This window comes from Danio aesculapii, chromosome 15 (assembly GCF_903798145.1).
Source record: "Danio aesculapii chromosome 15, fDanAes4.1, whole genome shotgun sequence".
Lineage (NCBI taxonomy): Eukaryota > Metazoa > Chordata > Actinopteri > Cypriniformes > Danionidae > Danio > Danio aesculapii.
In genome coordinates this window covers 35,862,954-35,886,953 of record NC_079449.1, presented here as the reverse complement: position 1 = coordinate 35,886,953, position 24,000 = coordinate 35,862,954, and the positions used below count along the sequence as shown (strand labels likewise).

The following is a 24,000-nucleotide window of genomic DNA, read 5'->3' as shown; positions in this document are numbered from 1 at the left end:
TTCTTAGCAAAGGGAAAAAGGACCCACAAACTGCCAAGGTTTGCAACCTATTTGTCAACTTCTGGAGATCGCAATTGACAGCGGCTTTAGAGGCCATTCACATATTGTGTCTTTTTCGCATGCAAGTTTGTTATTTGCAATAGGGAAATTTCATAATGGGTGCGACGCCCGCAAGCTTCCAGACGCAACAAGTTGAAAACATCTTTCAGAATGCTTTGAGCACACTGCGAGTAATGTAATAAGAACTCGCCGAGCAGATTCATACTTTGTATGGAATTTACACATTTCAATAGACTAAATTCTTTAGACAAATACAGAACACCCAAACACTGCAGTGCTTTTTAATTTTTTTCCATAAATAAAACTTGTATCAGAGTTATAGCAATGCTTTGTCAGCTTGTCATCTTCTGAGAAAATGGTTGATGGTCGCGTAGCAATCTACATAGAACCAATACCCCAACCCCCAAAATCACCATTTGACTCCAAAAATCCCAAGCTTTGCATTGCACTTAGCGATAAAAGATTTGGATGTAGTTGCTCGGTCATGGAAAAACCAAAAAGCTCTCTACATACTGTTCCTGAGCTATTCTGAAGGCCACACAACATTTAGATGTCTGTAGCTATTAACTCTGTACCCCTTAGTAGGTGCTGATCCTGATCTGTGATGATCCTATTAGTGTTATTTCCAATTGCTTCTGTTTTGTTTTAATACCACTAACAATTTACTAGAATATTTAGTTGTAAAACTTTTTTATGTTTGGACAAATGGCAACTTGTCCAAGTACCATGCTTGAATTTACTTCTTCTGAGAGCAGCCCATTTATTCAAATATGATTGTAAAATCATGTCTAGATATGTGGCAATGTAAGTGATTGGAACAGTTGAATTCAATGATATGAAAGGGTGTCCCAAAACTTTTGACAATATAATATGTCATGCTTTCCCATATGCCATACTCAACTATTTGTGTGTTTTTGTTAGGTTAATAATTATGCACATATATAAAGCAACAGCATTACAATCATCTCCCCCCTTGAAAACATAAACAGGCCCTAAATCAAATTGACTCTACCCTTTTCAGTTTTTGGATTAATATTGAAAGCATGTGACTTTTGCAAGGGCTTAAACATTCCTTAAATGATTAGCAGTAAGCACCAACCTTTGACTGTGACATAGACAGTCTGGCTGATGGAGAGCTGGGGTTGGATGAGCACACTGCACAGATACGCCCCTTCATCCATGCCCTTCTGCACATCACTCAACTTCAGAGTGCCGTTCTCATATACAACCTGGCGATGGTTGTCTGGCAACAGCATCCCATCTTTATACCACTTGATGGAGTAATAAGGGTACCCAATCACACGACAATTAATGAATGTGTTGCGTCCGGCCACAGCTGTGATGTTCCGCATAGCACGGATACTGGGAGGACCTGCAAGAGAGAGAAGAGAGAGAGAAAGAGGGAGAGGAAAAAGAGGGAGAATGTGGAAGGTAGACAAGGGTAAAAGAGAAGGATTTGAGAAAGAGGAAGATGGGAGACCAGGTTTTGCATGGATATTTTGGGTAAAGGAGGAGAAATGTGGGAGGAAGAAAGGAGAAGAGTGAGTGGTGGAGGGGGAGGAGGGGGTTAGAATGCCCTTGGTCTTCACAGCAGAGATTGTGGTGTAATAGTTGTGTGCATTAAAATTATCAATGTGTCTTGTACCATATCCTTCATCATAGCTTGGCACAACCCATGCCATCATATGAATTCAACAACTAAATTAGGAGAGTTTCTGTGTAGTTATTTTAATAAGTTAATGCATTTTTAAAATGATAATGCTATGTGTGGCATAATCATAACAATAAAATACTAATCTAATGTGTTTGTGTAGACAGAGTAAAATACATCACATTTCATAGCAATGTCCCAAAACACACATTTAAAGGACTGTGAGAGCAGAGGCCTTAGAATGTTATTTAGAATTTAGCAAACTGCACCATGTTAAGCTAAAACATGTTAAATGAATAGATACAACTGTAGCATTATCTGCATTCACACTGAGAGTGATTCAATCATTGATATTAACCCTATTGAGACAGCATAATTGAGACTACTTTGGTTAGCTTAGTTGTTAAATTCATGTACTTTAATTGTTTGGGGATTTTTTTTCGTCTTGTAAGACGAAACCTGTTTCACAAAGCTGTTTTAGGTTTTAAATGTGTAAGTTCAAGTTTAGTTTGAGCAAACTCTTGGTAGGTTGATTTTAATTGGTTTTTGTCACGTGGCAACTTTAGAGCCAACCTGCTCTGAAACAGGTATTATACTGGTGTAGAGAGCTAATCCAAACTGAACCAAAAAGTGATATGATGCAATAAGCCACTCCCTGAGTCTTGACAATTAAATTTTTGGGTTAAACCCTGAGTTAAAGAGCTCCTATTGGTTTTTGAAAATGACCTTCCATGCAGTGTGCAACAGATCTCTAAGTGAATGAAAACATACAGCTGAGGTTTAAATCTGAAAATGCACCTTGTTTAAAAGTGTATATTTTTTAAAATAAAAGATTTGACTCAGAGTTGTTTAAATGATTAGTCGTTCGTCCGGATCTTTTGCCTGTTCATATTGATGTAGACACAAAACAATAGCAAATATGAACTGCTGAATCCGGTAAAACATAAACGCGCTTGTACCTTCAGGCGAAGTGCGTGGGGTCATGGGATTAATCATGACACCAAATTTACTATCACTGAGAGATGGTCAGACATGCGGCTGTATGGATTAAAATTCATTTTCACAACAACACCACAGTATAGCAAACCTAGTACTGTGTTCATTCCTGTAATTTTTCTAATGATTGATACAATAACCTACCCTGTAGTGTGGGATTTACTGGCCGTTTTTTTTTTTTTTTTTTAAGGAGGGATCAGCAAAGACTGCTAATGTACGGAACTTTGCTAGTAAGTGTTACACAGTTTGTATGGATCAGTTTCTTTTACCTCCAGATCCTGTAATTGTTACTCCTTCCTAAACAATTTGAAGTGTGATTAAAATCTGGATGGGCTATTTCACAAAACCAGTCCAAAACCATTTCCTTTGCAAAATTAAATGCGTTTTGTGCTCGTGATCTCCTGCTGTTTGTTGCTTATGGCCACCATCAGCTGTTCCATACACAAGTGGCACAGTCAATTTTTCAAATACAGAAGTTTTATACTGAATGTGTATCGTTGTTATTACTTTGAGTTGAGGTTAAGAATAGAGGAATATACTGGTGTTTAACTGCATTGCTTTAATGCACTCCTGACCAATCACAAGAGTCTGGGTCATTGAACCAATCATAGCAGGTTAGCCTCACACAAAGGAGGAGTTTGTGAACAAATAAATCACTGAACAAATCATATAGGAGTCGTTGGAATAATTAGCTAAAAATAAATGCATATTATAAGACAATGAAAGTGTTTTTTGACCTTACATGCATATCAGTCTGTTGTTGTAGACCCCCAAAACCAAAATATGACCTTTTATAATGCATAAAAGGGGCTCTTTAACAGAGAAGGTTTACATCAAGCTTTGTGAAACCACTGAACCTGATCTTAACCAGGTGGCATTTGTTTGGTTTTATCAACTGTTTGTTCAACTCATTTTGTGCAACAGGCCTCAGACTAGCATTTCAGCTTGGCCAGCTTCAAGCAAAACCCATTTGAATAAAGTTTGCACAAATCTTGTCCCACATTTTGGTCTCTAGTCACTTCAAATTATCATTATTGAAACACGGTGCTGCGAATTGCTGTCACTGTGAATGCCCTTTAATGCGATTGACATATGCTAGCAACTTCTGGTTCATGCTACTAGCAAGACAAGTCAATCTGAAACATGAAAAGTTTAGAAATGATCATATGTTTTTGGTTTCAGTCCTTTTGAGAATAGAGAATTCAGATTTTCCACAGGACTCTGCTCTTAGATCACACACGAGGATGGAGGGGCGTATGAACAAATGGATGGTAGGACACTGATGATTTGCATGGCCGATAACTGAACATTCAAAAAGTAAAAAGAACAGAGACAAGGTGGATTGTGCGTTAAGGAGTAATGAGAAGACGTACAGTAGGACATTTTGTTTGCTTCAAAATGGAAGGTGGAACAGTTTATAAATCGTCGATGGGGCATATGGAGATTTTATGCACACAAATATTCTCATCCTCTCTAACAGCCCACTCCTCATCCTCGTATTTCTCTCTTCTTCTGTTGCTCTCTCCCTTTCTCTCAGCTCAGCGTGCGTTGTGCTTTGAAGTCACCGCTCTGACAAGTCAACCCTGATGTATTATTCAAGAAGACTGTCGCACAGTATCCCTCTTCTCTCTTCTTCACAGTTATTCTCTGGCTGTCTTTCTATTTCTCTATTTTTCTTTTGTTCTCAAACATAATATATGAATGTATGAACTTAGATAAGGATCCAGACAGGAACTGAGCACAGCTATTGTGCTGTTCACAGGAAGAATGGGCCTGATTGCTCACTGGTGTCTGTGTTTGCTAAATATTGTTTTGCAAAACTATCATCCCAAGAATAAATGTGTGTGCGTAGGATGGATAGGATGTGTGTTAAAGTCAACGCTGTCATTTTTCATGAGCATAATGCGGTCAGTGTGTAAGTCAGGCAGCAGTGTTTTAAGACTATATGAATGTGTCCATGAGCATTGGTATCATTCAGTGTGTGTGTGTGTGTGTGTGTGCAGAACTGTGGCTCCCTGGCACAGGGTCTCATTCTCACTGCAATGATTGTTCTGGCATGTCTCCTTAAAGCAGACAGATATGTCATAACTGAACATTTCAGAGACAGAGAGAGAGGAAGAGAGGGTAAATTCAACAGGCCTGTCAACATGACTCAATCTCACTTCTAGTCAGAGTCTCAGACGTTACACCCATGGACTACCCATAGTCCCTTCACTGACCGTCTCAAGCATATTATGCCCGATCTGGCAAACTAAGTCTGATCGACTGGCTTAAAGCAGCTTCCGGGAATAGTTTGATATTTTTTTTTTTTTTTTTTTTTTTTTCTCTTCTCTAATCTAATGATCATCGCTACTCGTTTCAGCCGTTTCAACTTATATTCTCTTCTCGAAGTCTGCTTTCTTAGCTGACGTATCTCTTTTCTCTTTGGCTTGATGGTGTCTCCATACTGCCAGCTCTTCACTCTGTCCCAGAACAGCCAGGACACCACACGTGTGCCAGCCAGCCGGAGACATCGAGACAGAGACACCGTGTATGTGTGAAAGAGAGGAACAAAGACTCAGCAGATGGAGAGACAAACAGGAGAAGAGGGAAGATAACGAGAACAAAAACAGATGATCTGACAGTGGAAAGAATGGCGTTTGAGATGAGAAAACACACAGGTGACAGTGCTGAGATGAACAAACAACATAAGACGCTCCACCCACACACATACATCCCACCCACCCTACCCACGCAGACACACATTGACACTTGAGTTGATCAGAAGCAATGATTTCTGGGCTTGAGATGAGGCGGGTGGAGATCAGGGGTCAAGGGACAGGGTGGTGGTGGGTTATAACCCTAAACGTCTGAGATTGAAAAGTAGACAGGCACCTCTTACGTTTATGCGCGCTTGGTACTCGGCGCTACCGGCCGAGTTGCGTGCGGCGCAGCGGTACACGCCCCCGTCGCGAATCTGGGGGTTGGTGACGTTGACATGTGAGACAGTGGAGCCGTCGGAGAGCGTGTACTGGCTGGCCCGGTGCGCCGAGTCCCGCGCTACCGGCTCGTCATCCAGTGTCCAGGTGATGGTAGGTGGAGGGGCACCTTTGGCTGCACACATGAGAGAGAAGGGCTCGCCAGGGGCTACCACACGTTCACTGAAAGACGAGACAATCCTTGGGGTGCCGTCTGACAGGAGAAGGGAGAGAAATAAAGAATAATTCAGAACTGTTAAAAATCCACTGTTGGAATTCATGTGAACAGTTCTGTTTGAGTAATTCAGTGTAACTACCGTTATCTTATCTTTGATTTAGACTTTGAATCCATGACCTAACCAGATATTCAGCAAAAAAGCAAGCTAAATTGTTTCTTGGAAATAAGCAAATTTTACAAGTAACTTGAAGTTAAACAGTTGGGTTTTCCATTTTTAATTCATTCAGCCAGAGTCTGGTGGAAGCACATTTAGCTTAGCTTAGCATAAACCATTGAATCAAATTACACCATTAGAGTCTCACTCAAAAAAAAAATCTATTTAAAGTTTGACTTGTCTGTAGTTACATTGTGTACTATTACCTTTTTGAAAAGTTTATATTTTCGAGGTCAGTATGTTTAGGAACTATACTCTCATTCTGGTGTAAAAATCAAGAAACTCACAATTATGCTAAGCTAAAAGTACCCCAGCCAAACCTGGAAATCATCTGAATGGATTACAAAAATGGCAAAACTAAACTGTTTAATTCTAGGGGATTTGTAAAATGAGCCAATTTCCAAAAATGTGTTTTGAGTTTATTTATATTGGTTTGTGTATTTCAAAGCATTTCAGTTTAATAACAAAGAGCAAAGTATACCTGTTAATGGAAAACTCTTCTATTGTATCCATTTAGAACAAAGTGCGACTTGCTAAAAAAGATCATAGTAATCTAAATCTGGATCTTTGATGTTCAAAAATAACTACACTGCGGAGTTAGAATCAGAACCACAACCTTCAGTGCTATTCTGTCATCTACTAATTCCACTTACCCTCAAGCAGTATGATGGAGAAATCTTGTGCGGTTTGACCCTTGCGGGTGGCAAAACACTGATATGCCCCTGAGTGTCTTTTCTGGGCCGCCGTGATGAAGAGTGTCTCATTGTGGGCTCCCTGTATGGAGAAATGCTGGTCAGGCACAATGGGTTCTGTGTTGCGGAACCAGGAGACGGTAAAGTGGGGTGAGCCCTGAACGGCACAGGACAGAATCACTGTGCTGCTAATGCCGGTTTTCAAGTTCTTGGGAGATAATGTGACTCTCAGAGGCTCTGTGGAAAAAGACAAAAAAAATGTTTGAGTCTCAGAGTGAAGTCTTTAGACACGTTTACAATTTTAGTTTAAAAATTAGGATCATGTTTATTTTCATAGATAGATAGATAGATGGATAGATAGATAGAAAAAGAAAATGTCAGTGAACAATAAGGCAGCTGGTGTTATGTGCTGGAGGCCTGTGTGTATGATGGTGTGTGTGTGTCTGGGCATGTATGCTTGTGTGTGCCCTCCTCCCCTCCTGTCCTGTCAAAATCTGTGTGAGCACACCGGTGTGATGTGCCCACTGGCTAAAAGTCCAAAGGTCCACCCCGCCGCCCCTCCCTCTATTCCCCTCTTCATTTCACATTAAGACTCCAGCCAATACCATCCCTGTCTAAGATCCCTCCTTATGCCTGTTCAAACACACATACATTTCTTGTAGAGCAGGGGTGAGACTAGAGAGGCCAAAATCGTCTCTCTGTCCTCTCATATTACTTTCTCCTTTAGTAAGATGGTGGCAGAGGCCTACCGGTGTGCCAACATCTTTTAAAGACAAATGGGCTACCTTCTTACTGCCTGCTATACTATATTCAATATCTCTCTATTCCTGTAGCACAGTAGCACATGAGATCTGGGACATTAGATTTGTCTGATAGCTTTGTGTTAGTTCTCAACCTAACCTGAACCCTCTCCTTTGGATTTGAGGACTTTGTACGATCTAGACAATTCAACACTCTGTAAATTGAAATGAACCCCAAAAGTGACCCAGATACAGATCTGGGTTTTAATGTATCCTCCTTCAAATGGTGGGTACTCTCAACCAAAACCTTGGGGCATATATCTTCATCCCTTAAACTTAAAATCATTTAAGTAATTTTTTCTTCCTCAATAATGTGCACACAGCACCCCATATTGACAGAAAATAACAGATTTTTAAAAAAAGAAAAACTGAAATATCACATGGTCCTACATATTCAGATCCTTTGCTGTGACACTCATATATTAAACTCAGGTGTTGCCCATTTCTTCAAATCATCCTTTAGATGGTTCTAGACCTTCATTTGAGTTCAGCTGTTAGATTGTACTGATTGGACTTGATTAGGAAAGACACACCTGTCTAAATAAGACCTTACAGCTCACAATGCATGTCAGAGCAAATGAGAATCATGAGGTCAAAGGAACTGCCTGAAGAGCTCAGAGACAGAATTGTGGCAAGGTACAGATCTGGGCAAGGTTACAAAAAATTTATGCTGCGCTTAAGGTTCCTAAGATCACAGTGGCCTCCATAATTCTTAAATGGAAGACGTTTGGGACTACCAGAACCCTTTCGAGAGCTTGCAGTCTGACCAAACTGAGCTATTGGGGCAGAAGAGCCTTGGTGAGAGAGGTAATGATAAACCCAAAAATCACTGTGGCTGAGCTCCAGAGATGTAGTCAGGAGATGGGTGAAAGTTGTAAAAAGTCAACCATCACTGTAGCCCTTTACCAGTCAGGGCTTTATGGCAGAGTGGCCAGACGGAAGCCTCTTCTTAGGGCAAGACACAGTCTGTCTGTGATTCTTTGATCTGATGAGACCAAGATAGAACTTTTTGGCCTTAATTTTAAGTGGTATGTGTGGAGAAAACCAGGCACTGCTGATCACCAGTCCAATACAGTCCCAACAATGATGGCAGCATCATGCTGTGGCTGTGTTTTTCAGCTGTAGGGATAAGACGACTGGTTGCAATCAAGGGAAAGATGAATGCGGCTAAGTACAGGGATATCCTGGAAGAAAACCTTCTCCAGAGTGTCCAGGACCTCAGACTGGGCCAAAGGGTTTACGTTCCAACAAGACAATGACCCTAAGCACACAGTGGCTTCACAACAAATCTGTGACTGTTTTTGAATGGTCCAGCCAGAGCTCTGAATTAAACCCAATTGAGCATCTCTGGAGAGACCTAAAAATGGCTGTTCACCAATGTTTACTATCCAACCTGACATAATCCTGCAATATTTCAGTTTTTCTTTTTTAATAAATCTCAACAATTGTGTGTTTTTCTGTCAATATGGGGTGCTGTGTGTACATTGAGGGAAAAAAAATGAACTTAAATGATTTCAGCAAATGGCTGAAATATAACAGAGTGAAACATTAACAGGGTCTTAACTTTTTGTACTTACTGTGGGTTCTTTGGAAGCAAGGTCAGAACTAAATTTTCTTTACAAAGGTTTATGTCCAGGACCAACATCAACAACACCCATCACAAGTTATTATTATTTTTTTTAACCTGCTTTGACACATAATAGAGGTAGCAATGACTAGTTGGCTTGGGTCATTTGTTAATTTAGAACATTCTGGACAAACACAGCTGGCTAGTAGGGGCTCTTTATATCCTTACTGCCGGTTCACAAGAAAGGTGTTGAAGTCTCAACGACAGTTCTATATGATTTGTAGGAATGTTTTGTGTATAAAAATTACATTGATCCAAGAAAATGAACTACTTCCATGGTCCCCAAACTTGGTCCTGGACGCCTAGTGTCCTGTAGAGTTTAGCTCTTGGTTTATTCAGTACAAATGCCCTCCAGGACAGAGTGTGGTGACCTCTGCCCTACATGATTATACTATGGTGAGCAAGAAATTGCTCCCTGATATCTTGTCTGTCTTACAAGGACATCCCAGTCAAGAACACATAAGTCTATCTGTCCTTAGGCTTGTAATAATGGCATTGAAATGCCAACCAAATCCTACTGCTATACCTATCCTTAAAATCTAAGTTTATATGATTTTTTTTCCAGAATCAACAAGGATGTCAATCCAAGAACATTTCCCACATAATTATTTGTCATGTTTTAGTCAAAACTCAAAACTCAAACTTGTCCTTTCCCATACGACAGTGTAATAGTGACATCTTTTGCCATTAACTCCTGTCCTCCTCCAGTTCTTGTTCTTGTCCCAACCTCCTTTCCCTTTTTTGCCCTTTATTTTCTTTTTTCTCTCCTCACCAATGACATTAAGGTGTCCTGTGACCTCTTTGGAGCCAAAGCTGTTGGTGACTTCACATATGTAGTTTCCAGAGTCCTCTAGGCGGAGGTCACTGATTGTTAGGCCGGTCAGTCGCCGTGTCCAGCGGGAATCTGCAGGAAGTGGCCTCCCATCTTTTAGCCAACGGATGGTGGGGTTGGGGTAACCGGATGCAATGCAGGGCAACTCTATGCTGCGTCCCACTTGTACCTCTCCTGACTGGAAACTATCCATCACAGAAGGCGTGGACTCAGTGGGGTCTAAGGACATAGAGAACACACTCAGAAAAAATACTAAACAATTATAGCCAGCCATAACAAGTCTGGTCATTTACAAACATAATTCTTAACCCTTGTGTGGTGTTGGGGGTGATTTCATCCACTCTGGTGTGTTTTTTTTTTATTATTATTTTTTTAAACTCAGGCCCAATCCCAATTTTTTTATGTACCCCTACCCCTTGGCCCTTGAAACGGAGTGTGAAAGGGAAGGGCTTCAAAATACCCCTAAGAAACAGGACACCACTATAGCACCTGCACACATCATCTGTCATCGCGATCTCTTGCTTCATTTGAGATCAGACATTCACAACTGCTGTAGTTATTCCAGTTGCAATTTTTTTATCTTCAGGAAATCACTGAAGACAACGATATGTTATCATAACGATATAATGTGGCAATAAGACCGTAACTGTACTGTGCTTATACACCGTGGCCATATTCATCTATGTAAACACATAAAAACAGCAGTAACAATAAACTACACTTTTCTGACAGGGTATTCGAGTGTCGTTGGGAGACTACTATACAGGAGTTATTATTAGGGATTATAGATAGCAAAATTTAGTGGTTTTTATTTTAGCATTATTTAAAAAAAATAAAATTTAAACCATGACAGAAAAACACGAACACAGTTTTGAATGTATTGAAACATATGCTTGTTTGTTGTAATAATTTGTGCATCTCCTGACTTTCGTGTGTAGCCATGCTGTTTTGTTGAGGCTGTTGTATTCTGAGAAATTTTCTTATGCCTTGGTTTTGAGAAAGAGAATTGGGACACCCCTACCCCTTCACATGAATGCGCAAAATGAGGGTCAGGGGAAGGGCTAAGAGGTAGAATTGGGATTGGGCCTTAATTTGGCCTCAAATTAAGGGTAGTAATTTTAGAGGGTTAAACATACAATAGCAATATTGCCTAATAAATTGTAAAGGTCAGAGAAAAGACATAAAAAAATCAAAGGTAAACTTATAAAATATAATCCCATATTAGGATATTTATTATTATTTATTTATTTTGTTTTATTATTATAATTTTTTTTTGATAAAGGAAACACATGCAATAAATAACAAATGTAGCATGCTCACCCAGCACAGAAAGACGAGCCCCGTTGCTCTGCCTTGTTTCTCCACTGTATTTGTGCTTGGTGATGCAGCGGTAGGTAGAGAGGGCATCCTCTTTCTGAACGTCAGATATGTAGAGGGCCCCATATGACGTCAGGAAAAACCTGTTACCTGAAGACAGAGAAGTGCTGATAAGGCAAAAGGCCCTCAAAACAACAACAAACACAGAAGCCCTTACAATTCTTAATCTTAAACCACTTCAAATTCAGCCAGTTAGAGCTAACTCACAGGTTACAAATGATAAAAAAAACTCATGTAAAGATAAAATGATCAAAGTAATCTATTTCTAAATGATAAAGATATTTTTTTATTATTTGATGTGTATGTTGTTGTAACAGTATTTTACTATCATATTCAGTCCATACCAGCAAGGCCTGACTCCTCTCTGATCTATTTATAAATCCTTGAAAGCTATTTTTTTCTCACCTAGTAAACCCAGAGAAACACTTATCCTACACTTCTGACTTGGTAGAGCAGTGTTTCTCAACCTTGTACGTAATGGCACACCAATAGTACACATTTTCAACCTCTTCCTAATCAAACACACCTGAATCAACATCATCAGAACATAAGAAGAGACTCTAAAACCTAAAGTTAATGGCTCAGATAAGGATAACATCTAAAATATGTACTGTTGGTGTACTGCCTACAGGAACAGAGTTGGGAAACACTGTCATAGAGTGTAAAAGAAGTGTTTAATGTATTTGTTAATAATTCATGGCTAGCCACCATTTTTATATTCACATTTTTTCATGTAATTGATAAAATCATGGAAAGCACTTGGATTAAATAGAGAAAAATTGAAGAAAATGCTTTATTGAGTTTTTATGCCTGAAACATAACTGAGGTCTCCAGAGCTAAAAAAATAGCAACCTTCGAGCAATAAAATGTGAGTGTGCAGAATGTAAAAGAAGCGTTAGTGTGTTCTGCTAAACTGCACATCACTGGATACGATAACAACAGCAAAGTATGTCAGTGTGTGAGAACAGTCAGTCAGTCCCTGTGTCCTAGTTTTTGCGGGCAAGCAGGACATTGGGCCAACCTTACTGTTATGAAAAACAAAACAATACACTAACTGGACTGGAGATGTTAAATCTCACAATACACACAAGTCTCACATAAACACACTGTAAGAAAAACCGTTAGCTATAGGTCAACATCTGGAGTCTGATTCCGCACTGTGACTCATTAAAAATTTGGAGATGTTTATACATTAATGCTGAGGTATCATCAGTTGACTATTTGCCATGTGTCTTGTGTATCCCTCTATATTAGGATAAAATTGTGCATTCAAAACGCACTTAACAAGACACATCGTTCTCATAGAAAGCTGGGTTACCCTGTGGGGTGTGTGTATGTGTGTAGATGTGTGCGTGAAATATGGCGATCGATGCATTTTATGGCTCGAGAGCTTCATCCAACGCAGATTTATGAAAGCGGAGAGGACAGGCTTGACTCGGCAGCCCACACACACACTCCATCACTATAACAAGCAGCTCACTCACACACACACACACACACACACAGACACACACAGAAGGATAGTAGCTAAAGAAAAGACAATAGCTGGAAACAAAGATAAATTCAGTGTGTATCTGTGTGAATGTCACGGCCATGTGATAAGACAATGAAATGAAGTATGTCAGCACAGAGTTGGGTGTGTATGGGTGTGTGATTATTTGCATCACAAAAATTTCTTGCTGAACGAATATTCATGCAACAGCTAAGCACGAGCACGTGTGTGTTTAAGTGAGTGTGTGTAGACGTAACACAGTGTCTGTGCGAGTATTGTTGTCATGCTGAGTGCTAGGCCCAGCAAACTGTAATTTAAGAGTCGGCCCTCGCGCTCCAACCTGCATATTAAGCCTTACAGGATAATATGCACTTGGTGACTTTAACCCCCTACAACATCAGCGCAACGCTGTCACAACATTTCACCCGGAGCGAGAGACCAGGGAGGGAGAGAGCGAGAGAAAGAAAGGTAGTCAGTGAGCAGTTTTGGTTTAATCACAGTCACTTGGATCTTTTTCATTGTGAAGGCTGGTAAATTAAAAATCAGCAACCAGGGAGACAACGTCTCTCTTTTTATTTTTTCACTCTACAATTTTTCGTCTGCTGCTGTATAATGCGATGCACAAAAAAGTGAAATATTAAATAGTTCACCCAAAAAAAGAATATTCTAAATTATTTGCAAAAGTTGTGAAAAATTTGATTCTATTAACAATCAAAAAAAATAGATACATTAACATTCTGCTTTTTCCCCCCATTAAACATGCCATAATTTATATCTTCAGAAATGAACAATTTTAATGAATTGATGGAATTTATGTTTCTATTTTGTTCATTTTCATAAAATCTGTTTGCCATTAACAGACAGTTAATAAAACTTCATGCATATCAGTAAAATACATTTTAAAACATTTTCTAATTTACAAAATGAACACTAAAAATAGTTATATTCTTCAGTTTTTAGGCACATTCCAGTTCCCAGTTGTTTTAAATGTGTGCAAGTTGAATGACATTTAAAATAAGTGAAGGTTCATTTATCTTTATTTTGGAAGAATTACACCTTCCACCCCATCTCCTCCTCTTCCTCATTTAACTAGGGGGAGCTCTTGAGACCTACCTGATCTCGGACTCCCCTTAAATGCTTATTGACCCTAGTCTCAATTATCTCAGAGCTCATGGTTCTGCATGCCAAAACCTGCTAATAGTGTCAAGCAATATCTACGTGTAAACTCTTAAAACGTAGAGCAAATATTTTCAGGCAGCAGCATTCTGAATTCCCCCTATCCCCCATGTTCTTCCACTAATATCACCCTTTTTTATCTGTTTAATATATTTATAAATTATTATTATCATTTTTTTATATATTTAATTTAGTAATGGGGACGACACGGTGGCGCAGTGGGTAACACAATCGCCTCACACCAAGAAGGTCGCTGGCTTAAGTCCGGGCTGGGTCAGTTGGCATTTCTGTGTGGAGTTTGGATGTTCTCCCCGTTTTCATGTGGGTTTCCATCGGGTCCTCCGGTTTTCCCCACAGTCCAAAGACATGCGCTATATGTGAATTGGATAAACTAAATTGGCTGTAGTTTATGTGTATGAATGCAAGAATGTATGGGTGATTCCCAGTGTTGGGTTGTGGCTGGAAGGGTGGTTCATTCTGCTGTGGTGACCCCTGATTAATAAAGGGACTAAGCCGAAAAGAAAATTAATGAATGAATGAAAGTTGTAATGGAATTGTGAGTCATATTGCAAGCCATATTCACACCCCCACTTCCCACTTGAGCACCACCGATTCTCTATTGACTAAGCTATGGATCCAGCATGAATCCATTACTTGTTTGCTTGAGAACGGTGTAGGCTTTAGGAAACATTCACATACCTGTTGGTTTGTATGTGTGACTTTACATAGGACATTTGACTTCACAGAAGAAGTGACCCACTGGGTGTACACATTTACAAATGGAGACTGATGGAATATAAGAGACAGACAGAGCTATCCACATAGTCCCACGTCTCTTTGCAATCCGTTCTGTTTGGGAGTGTAGATCAATTCTTGTCTAGTCTTCCTTCGCCTTGAGGTGAGTGTATGTTTGAGTACATGCAGGATTAGAGGGGGGCATGTAAGGTCTGTCTAAAACAAGGGCTCGAGTGTACCACACACATACACAGTTCTGTGGTTGTGCTGGAGTGTGTAGCGTGGGCAGCCTGGGGCATCATGTCAGACCGAGAGAAGAAAAAAAATGTGGAATTGGATTTATGTGTGGAGCATGGCAACCTTCCAGTTACATCTCACTCTACACAGACTCCCAAAGGCCAGAGAAACACACTCACACACATAAAGAGAAAAAAGGTTTATATACATGCTTGGGAATGTGTGTTTTTTTGTTAAAGGATGTCAGGAGGGCAGGCAAAAGCTCCCGCTCTCTTAGCACCGGACTGTGTGTGCAGCTAGGAAAGATCTGGTCTAAAATAAAAACCCTACCGGAAGTAAAGCCACCATTTTCCTGCCATCGTTTTCAAGGTAAAAAAAAGGAGCAAGAGATATGAATAGTTATGCGAAACACAATATTGTGGAAGATCAAAACATCAAAAATAGGAAATCGTCACACAAATGGCAGGGGACCCTGAGGAAGTGGCAGAGAATGACAGAACTACAGCGGAAGGGAAGAGAAAAAGAAGTCGCTCACGAGATGAGAGAAAAGAAATACCGAAATATCACAAAAAAAAAACAGAGACAGTTGGAAGGAGAATGTGCGAAGACAGAACGATATACGTGAAGATGGAGGGAGAGAGAAACAAAAAGAGAGGGTGTGGGCTGAAGCTGTTGTTGAATTTGCTCTAGGAGCTCCCATGCAAATGATGGCGCCGCTGCAATGCTAACGAGGACCGGGTTTCAAACTGTTCGGCCCATTACTTATTAATGCTCTGCGTCTCTTCCCCCTCCCTTTTTCCCTCTTTCCCTCTCTCGCTCCACTTTTCCCTCTCTCTCTTGCTGTTGCTAGGGCCCCTGCGCTCACGTGATGTGGGTTAGGGGGCGCTGCGGTGGCATGTGCAAAAACGATGCGAGAGAAGGAGGGAGGGATGATGGGAAGGCTGGCAAGGAGGGGTGTAAACGGAGGGAATGCTAACGCTCGTTTGTTCGTTAAGCCACTAACGGGCTACCAGGGCATGCACGAAGAGCCTGGCACACGGAGAGACAGGCCAGCCTGGGCTCTGATTGGCTGTAGGGGGGTCTCAACAACATTTCGATGTGGAATGCAGTTAACGAAGGAGAACTGACAAAATCGAGAATAGCTAAGAGAACAAGAGGGGATCAAAGGTAAAAACAATGTCACCAAGTGGAAGAAGGAACTAAGTGATGGGATGGCGGTGAAGGGATGTTGAGGAAAAAGGCTCTATTGTCGATTCTTTTTTTTTTTTTTTCATGCTCAAACACACACTGAACTGCTGCTTTTGTAAGAATGCGTCAAATGAATTTTGCAATAGGGCATATCCAGAGACGATTTTACAGTTCTGCACTCACCTTGTCTTGTATTACAACAAATCACTCTTTGCACACCTGGCGGACCCTTGTGCTGGATGTATGCTGAGTAATTCTTCAAGAATGAAGCTTTGTTATAAAAATTATGTGGGTTAAACCATTGGACAAGTCTGTGCCTCTGTGTCGATTGGTCAAACATATTTACGAAACACCTGCTTAACAGATACTAGTGTGTGAAGAACATCCACGCACCATGTCTTTGACAAGTCCAGGTAAAAAGGCTCAATTCCAATTCTATTTTGGTACCTCTACCCCTTCCCCTTGGCCCTTGAAACAGAGTGTGAAGAAGAAGGGCTTCAAAATTTGCCCCTAAGAAATGGGACAGCACTACAACACTTGCACACGTCATCCTATATCATTGCATCTCTTGCTTCATATGAGATCGGTGATCGCGACTGCTGTAGGTATTTCAGTTGTGTTATTGTTTGGTATTTATCTTCAGGAAATCACTAAAGGCATATATCATGTTATCATAAAGATATAATGTGGTAATAAGATCAAAACTGTACTGTGCATTTACACTGTTGCCATATTCATCTATGCAAACACGAAAACAACATTAACATAACAATTGTCATTGAGCATCAGATGTGAAAGTATGTTGTGGGACTGCTATACATGACAGTAAAACACGAACGCCATTATGAATGTATTAACACATGATTTTTTTGTTGTAAAAATTCATAATAATGACAAAAAATACTAATTTGTGCATCTCCTTACTTCCGTATGCAGCAGTGCTGTCGTTGTAGGTGGTGTATTCTGGGGTGTACCCCTTGGTTTCGAGTGTGGTCCTGAAAAATCTTTGTTTCAAGGGCTATCTAGCCCTTCCAATTAGCCCTACGCCTTCAAGCTAAAGAGGAATGTGACGCCCCTACCCCTTTACATGAACGTGCAAAACAAGAGGTAAGGAGAAGGGCTTAGGGGTAGAATTGGGATTGGGCCTAAATCTGTTGCAAAACAACATGAAGAAACAACAATAGTGCCTGTATAGATACAGTGTTTAGAGGACAGCTTAGTTTGCATTTCAGAATACAAGAGCATCTCAGAGTTGAGAATCCCTGCTTAAGTTGAATTATGGTACTTTTTCAAGTGCAAATTTGTGCACTTTTGTTTTTTATTTTGTAGTCATTTGGGTTATGGAATAATATACTACAGTAGATGCGTGCAATGTTGTGATTATAGTCATGAGCTGCATATGCTCCACTGCATACCAATGTCCTTTAGCTATCATTATATTTATACACTGTGCTCTCTTGTACTTTACTGATATAGACCTTGCAGGTACATTTGGATAAGGAAGCCAAATTCTTCAAACAATGCACCGCATATTTCTTGTGCCTGGCCCTGCATCTTCTTCTCTCCACTTTCCTGCTGTCACTCTTCCCTTCCCACCCACTCTTGTCCAACTTCAGCCTGTGTTCTCTACTTGTGCTGGCTCCCGCTGTTCTCTTCGTCTCCATACTGCAACCTTTCGGCTCACTCTTCTCAACCTCAATCACAACTGTGTGGGAGATCTATATGGCCATGCTTACTCAGCAGTAGTTGATAAACCTTAAATGTGCTGTATGTAAGTTTTTGACTCTTCTAAAGCATAACAAAACCCCAGTATGGTTGGAAATATTACTGTGTACTGTGTACTATTACTGTGTACTGTGTACTGTGCATTTACACTGTGGCCATATTCATCTATGCAAACACACGAAAACAACATTAACATAACAATTGTCATTGAGCATCAGATGTGAAAGTATGTTGTGGGACTGTTATACATGACAGTAAAACACGAACGCCATTATGAATGTATATCTTCGTCTCCATACTGCAACCTTTCGGCTCACTCTTTTCAACCTCAATCACAACTGTGTGGGAGATTTATATGGCCATGCTTACTCAGCAGTAGTTGATAAACCTTAAATGTGCTGTAAGTTTTTGACTCTTCTAAAGCATAACAAAACCCCAGTATGGTTGGAAATATTCAAGAAACATGCTTTAACATACTTAGTTATCTTAAAAACAATGGCAAAGTCAATTATTCTACTTTGGAAATGTGTATTCCGTGTCGAAATGTTTGTCTTTGCTTCGGTCTTTGTAACTCCACCCACTGGCAGTTTACCCAATTATATTTTAGCACCCTGGGTTGTTGTGATGGAAATCACAGCATATTTTATTACAGTCCTGAAGGCTGCCTTAATTTATGCCTCATTGAACTTGCGTGGTAGATGCATTTGAGGCAAATTCCATGCTTCTGCCGCAAAAGCTTTGTATATAATACATACACTAGGGCCAATTTAGTTTATTCAATTCACCTATAGCACATGTTTTTGGACTGTGGGGGTGGGGGGGAAACTGGAGCACTGGGAAGAACTCGACCCAGTGACCTTCTTGCTGTGAGGCGACAGTGTTAACCAGTGAGCCACTGTGTCGCCCCTGACTGGAGCATACTTAATATTTAATTCTTCAATTGTTGTGAACACAGCACAAATTTCTGGCATGCTCACTCCTCTTGGTGTCATCAATCTGACAACCTACATCATTGCTGTAGGGGCCGGTTGAAAAAACAAAAAAACTCTCAAATATTTCGATTTTGGCCTGCAATTCCTAGGTCAATCCTACAGTACATACTGCACCTTTAATAAACTTTTGTTCACCCACAGTTCAAGTACAGAATCAGTGTGGACTACTAGTTGTCTCCCATGGCATAGAGTTGAAACATAGTACTTGTATCTTGTATTTTGCATGCTTTCTTGTTTGGCTTTAGGTACTTTACAAGGAGGAAGATAAAAACTCTGAAGGTTTTATACAGTATCCAGTCACTATATATCCATGAGAACTGCACTCAACAGTTTTGATAATTGGATCCATGTCATGCTCAGAATTAATACTTCCCTGTTTTATGGACATCATGTGTATACAACATAGTCATAGACACAGTTGTACTGTGTGAACAGGGCGTTTTGATACTCAAATGCAGTTTCAAAAACACTGGCAGTGTGTGAGCCTCTTTTGAAAACCCTTTCTATCTAAGACTAAGCCATCTAAGATAAGGGAATATCTGATACATTCCTTGTCCTGATCTGTGTGAGGGGCCAGTGGCAACTCAGAATTCATTCTTTGAAAACAGTCATGCAAGGCCACACACTGTTTCACAAGGGTAATAAATATGTTTGTGGCAGTTTTAGGGATGGTGACTTGAAGACTACTGTGAGCCACAGTGGAATATGCCCTATTATCCTTCTCAAAGAAATCAGCTGAAATATCTGTCTGAATTATTGTAATGATTATTTTAAAAACACTTGACCCAATTGATTTAACATGGAACACAACAAAGCCTTACTAGATTACATAAAATTCTAAGAGTTTTGAATTCACTTTCTGAGAATGAGAAAGGTCAGAATGTTAGAGCCAGAGCCAGCTGTCCCCTGTGTAATCCACGCATGCATGTTAGTATTCATCCAAGTGCCTGCTCCGTCCTGGTTCGCCCTAATGACAGGACACAAGGGGCAGGCATAAAACATTGCTGAGTGTGGAGAGTTCAACTATAAACATGTGCTTGTCTGGCCACAACATATGTGTGTAAGTGTGTGTGTTTATATGATCAAAATTCTGCCATCATTGCATTGCCAAGGTCAGAGCAGAGTCACCCCGATAAACGTAATTTGCTTTTGATATCAATGCTGTTCCCACATGCATAATTATATATACATATACAAATACCAGTCAGGAAAGTGTGTGTACAATTTGCTGGGGGTGGGGCTACATATTTTTTTCACCTTGGATGGACAAGTTGTGAGGAGACAGTGTTTATAAGAGAGGTCTTTAACCTCTCTGGTGAGCTGCCATCTTGCAGTCATCCCTGTGCAGGGTTACGTAATAACTATTGGCAAGTGTGTTAGAGCAGGGTTGCAAGTCTATATAGCAAGTCTAAATGACAGTAGCTCTCCTGGTGTGCAATAGTATTAAAAGAATTCAGGACTATGGACAACATCACATATTCAGAACGGCTATAAGATAATATACCACAGGGTTTCCTCCAGTTCAGCACCTTGGACAGCAGCAGACCATGCAGCTGTCCACTCTTTTGCATAGAAACAATGGAATGGAGGTCTACCACCAAATCCCAACCTCACTATGCCACATCATGTTACACCAAGCCGTGGAGATGCTCAAAGGGTCGCCGTGGATATGCACAGAGCAAATTAAATAGTAATGTGACATATGGTAAATGGCCGCAAAACCCAGCCCAGCATCAGTGACACAAGCTCTCCTCTATTGCAGAGGACAAAACAACAACCTGCTCAGCCAAACAGAAACAGGAAGGATGGAAATGGATACAGGATCTGTTTGGTTATAAATTGTTTAGTCTATATATCTATTTGTCTATATATCCGTCTGTCTGTGTCTATCAATCTATTTGTAGACACACACAATTACCACATTGCCGTGGCCACAACACATAATTAACATTTGCCCGCAGTGTGGCGTATGTGTGTGTGCAAGTCGAGGAAGTAATTAAGATTGAACTGTAATAAAACACCCATCCAGCTAAATCTTAAGACCTTGCTGAATGCTGTATTAACTGAACTATCTGACTAGAGCATGAATGGGAATGAACAGAGTTCCGGTGAAATCAATACCGCCCTCTCTCTCACTCTCTTCTGCTCCTCCTCTCACCGCCACCATCATTTCTTTTCTTCTTCTTTCTCTTGGCCGCCAACGAATTAATCAGAGGCTGACAATAGGACATCTACACTCTCTGACAATAGCCACTCATTCCTTCATTGCCCCCCCCTCTTTCACTATCTACGCTTATGAATGATACCTCTCCTTCATTTTAGCTCTATTCACATTCAAAGTGGAGAGTACAGGCAGCCTGAAGTGTTTTGTAATAATAGAAGCACAGTTTGATAAAAGACGCCTGACACCTCACAGCCTCCCAGTGACAATGCAAACGTTGTGTCTGAGATGCTGATGTGAGGTGGAGAGGATGTTTGTCATATCTGAAGGCCAGCTCTTGTAGCAATTACCAGTCCCCACCTCTCTACGAGGTTGGAGGTCGTAACTGTATAAACTTTCTGCTTAGGGGATACAGTGGATATTTATATATATATATATATATATGTATATATGTATATATATATGTATATATATATATATATATATATATATATATATATATATATATATATATATATATATATATATATATATATATATATATATATATAATTTTTTATTTATTTATTTATTTATTTATTTTTTGAAATTGTTGAAACCAGATTAAACCCTATACAATCCAAATAATACAAAACAAAAAGTTATATGTAATAATGGAATGATGCAAGCAGAAAGTACTAAATTGCTGAAAGGTGTTTAATACTTTGTATACAGGCTTTTTTGGTAGTGGTAGCAACAAAGCACCTCTTGGTAATAGAGTTGCTTGCATTGTTCAGGTGTGATTTTTGTTTATTTATTTATTTTTTTAAGACTTCCATAAAGTTTATAAAATTGATGATTCTGTGGAGTCTCGTCTTTGAACTCTGATCTTTAGGTCTTATTTTCTATTGGATTCAGCTCAAGTGATTGGAAGGGACATTCTAGCAGCTTTTTTTTTCTTTTTGGAACCAACTGAGAGTTTCCTTAGTTGTGTTTGGGTTTAATGTCTTGTAGAAATGTTTACTCTGATTTTATCTTCATCATCCTAGTGTAGTTGTTAGGAATGGAGAAGCTAATATTCATTTACACTGACAGGAGAAGGGGTGCTGAATGACTATAGAGAGCTTTCAGCTGCTGTCTGGACTTTCCATGCATTTTTTATATTCTTCTCTTCATGTCTTTTATGCTTTTTGTCCATGTCATTCCATTTCATTACATATAGCTTAATTTCAGTTTGTTTTCTTTGTATGTGTGGATTTTATTTGGTTGTTACTGACATCTGGTGAAAATGTCAAGTCAACAGCACATTTAGAGAGATGTTTTTGGGAAAAAAGGTGACTTGTTCACCGTTGTTGTTCACCTGAATCCACATTTTGTGTGGGCCATTATGTGTTTGCAATCTTTAAAGCAAATTGTTCATTTTTAGGAGAGTATTTAATTTGCATTTCAACTTAATTTTCAACAGTTTCAGAGATCGTTGGGCCATCTTCTTGTTTTCACCTTCAAAACTCTCCTCATTTTCCAGTTTCCCACCCCATTGACCCTTTACTTTACTACTTTATATCATCCACCACTCCATTTCTACATTCCTATCCTCTTTCGACTTCTCTCTTTCTGTGCAGTGGTTGGAGGAGAGTGGGTTTGTGGAGGGCTAATATGCTCATTAAAAAGGCATGCTTCACCGTCAAATGCCAGCTGCCGCTCTTTTCCCTCCTCCATCTATCCCTCTATCCCTCCGTTTCCTACAGTGGGAAATAGTGAAACCCATGTTCAGCCTCAACAACTGCTCATGTGGAAGTTCTGAGAGCAAAAATGCTCTGTTGGTGTCAAAGGTCAGGGGAGGATGGTCAGGTTGGTTTGAGCGGATAGAAAGGCAGAAACTCAAATAACCAAGATCCTGTCCAAGAGGAGCGTCTCTAAATAGACAAAATGTTCAACCTTGAATCGGATGGGCTACAGCAGAAGTGCTGCCATTGACAGGTAATAAGAAAACTGAAAAAAGAAAAGAAAAATTCAAACAGGTTCCCCAATATTGGACAATAGAAGATTGCCTGGTCCAGTAAATCTGCATATACTGAGACATTTGAATATTAGGCTCAGAATTTGGTGTCCGCTATCTTGTCTTTAATAAATACAAAATTATGCTGCCAGACTTTTAATTCTTACAATTAAGAGAAAGAGATTTACTCTAGTTTTTGCTTTCTAACTCTGGTTACCTACATAATTTTGCATAAAATTTAAGGTTCTTTTGATGTTTTTTATAGCATTGCATTGCATTCTTCTAAAATATAATACTGAACTTTTAATTCCATGTCAAAGTGCAAGACATTTAAGACCTTCGAATCAGATCTTTCTTTGTTCATATAACAAAAGCAAAATCTAAGGGCCTTTTCTGTGGTTGCCCCCTACTATAAACCTTCTTCCAATGTAAATTAATATGTCTCCAACTGTCGATGCTTTCAAGTCTCGAGTTTTTAGAGTTGTTTAGAGGGATCAGGATTATTGTTGAATTTTATTGAAGTGTCTGTTAAATTTTTATCTCAGTGATTCGAAGTATGGAAAGCACTTTAGTCAATAGCAGTTTCAAATGTGCTGTACAAATCAAATGTTTCTTCTATTGCATTGTGTAAACCACCTGAAAGCAAGCATACATCTTGCCTTGTATCTGCAGTTCAGATAAATGGTATTGTAAATGTGTGAAGAATTTCCAATGAGCTTTGTTGCTCACCGTTTACATCCAAGAAAAGCAATAGAGGATCCAGTGGTACAACGCTGTATGCAGGAAATTTATTTTTTTCATCCATCTCTCTCTCTTTCTGCTAGTCCTGGTTAAAACCTTTCCCACACTCAGGAACATAATTAGAATGGCCATAAATATTCAAGGGGTTCAATGTGAAAGAAGGAAGCAAAAAGGAAGGGAATGAAGAACAC

At 39.7% G+C, this 24,000-nt stretch overlaps 1 protein-coding gene across 2 annotated transcripts in view; it reads right to left on the bottom strand.

The window, feature by feature from the left end:
• Positions 1-24,000, bottom strand: part of LOC130242272 (cell adhesion molecule DSCAML1) — a 163,505-nt gene that overhangs the window by 43,658 nt on the left and 95,847 nt on the right. For both annotated transcript variants that reach the window (XM_056474324.1, XM_056474325.1), the window contains exons 4-8: positions 11,328-11,474; positions 9,948-10,226; positions 6,710-6,985; positions 5,582-5,878; positions 1,160-1,432 (exon numbers count right to left, since the gene is read on the bottom strand). In XM_056474324.1, coding sequence (XP_056330299.1) covers positions 1,160-1,432; positions 5,582-5,878; positions 6,710-6,985; positions 9,948-10,226; positions 11,328-11,474 — 1,272 coding nt within the window. The remainder of the gene's footprint in view (positions 1-1,159; positions 1,433-5,581; positions 5,879-6,709; positions 6,986-9,947; positions 10,227-11,327; positions 11,475-24,000) is intronic.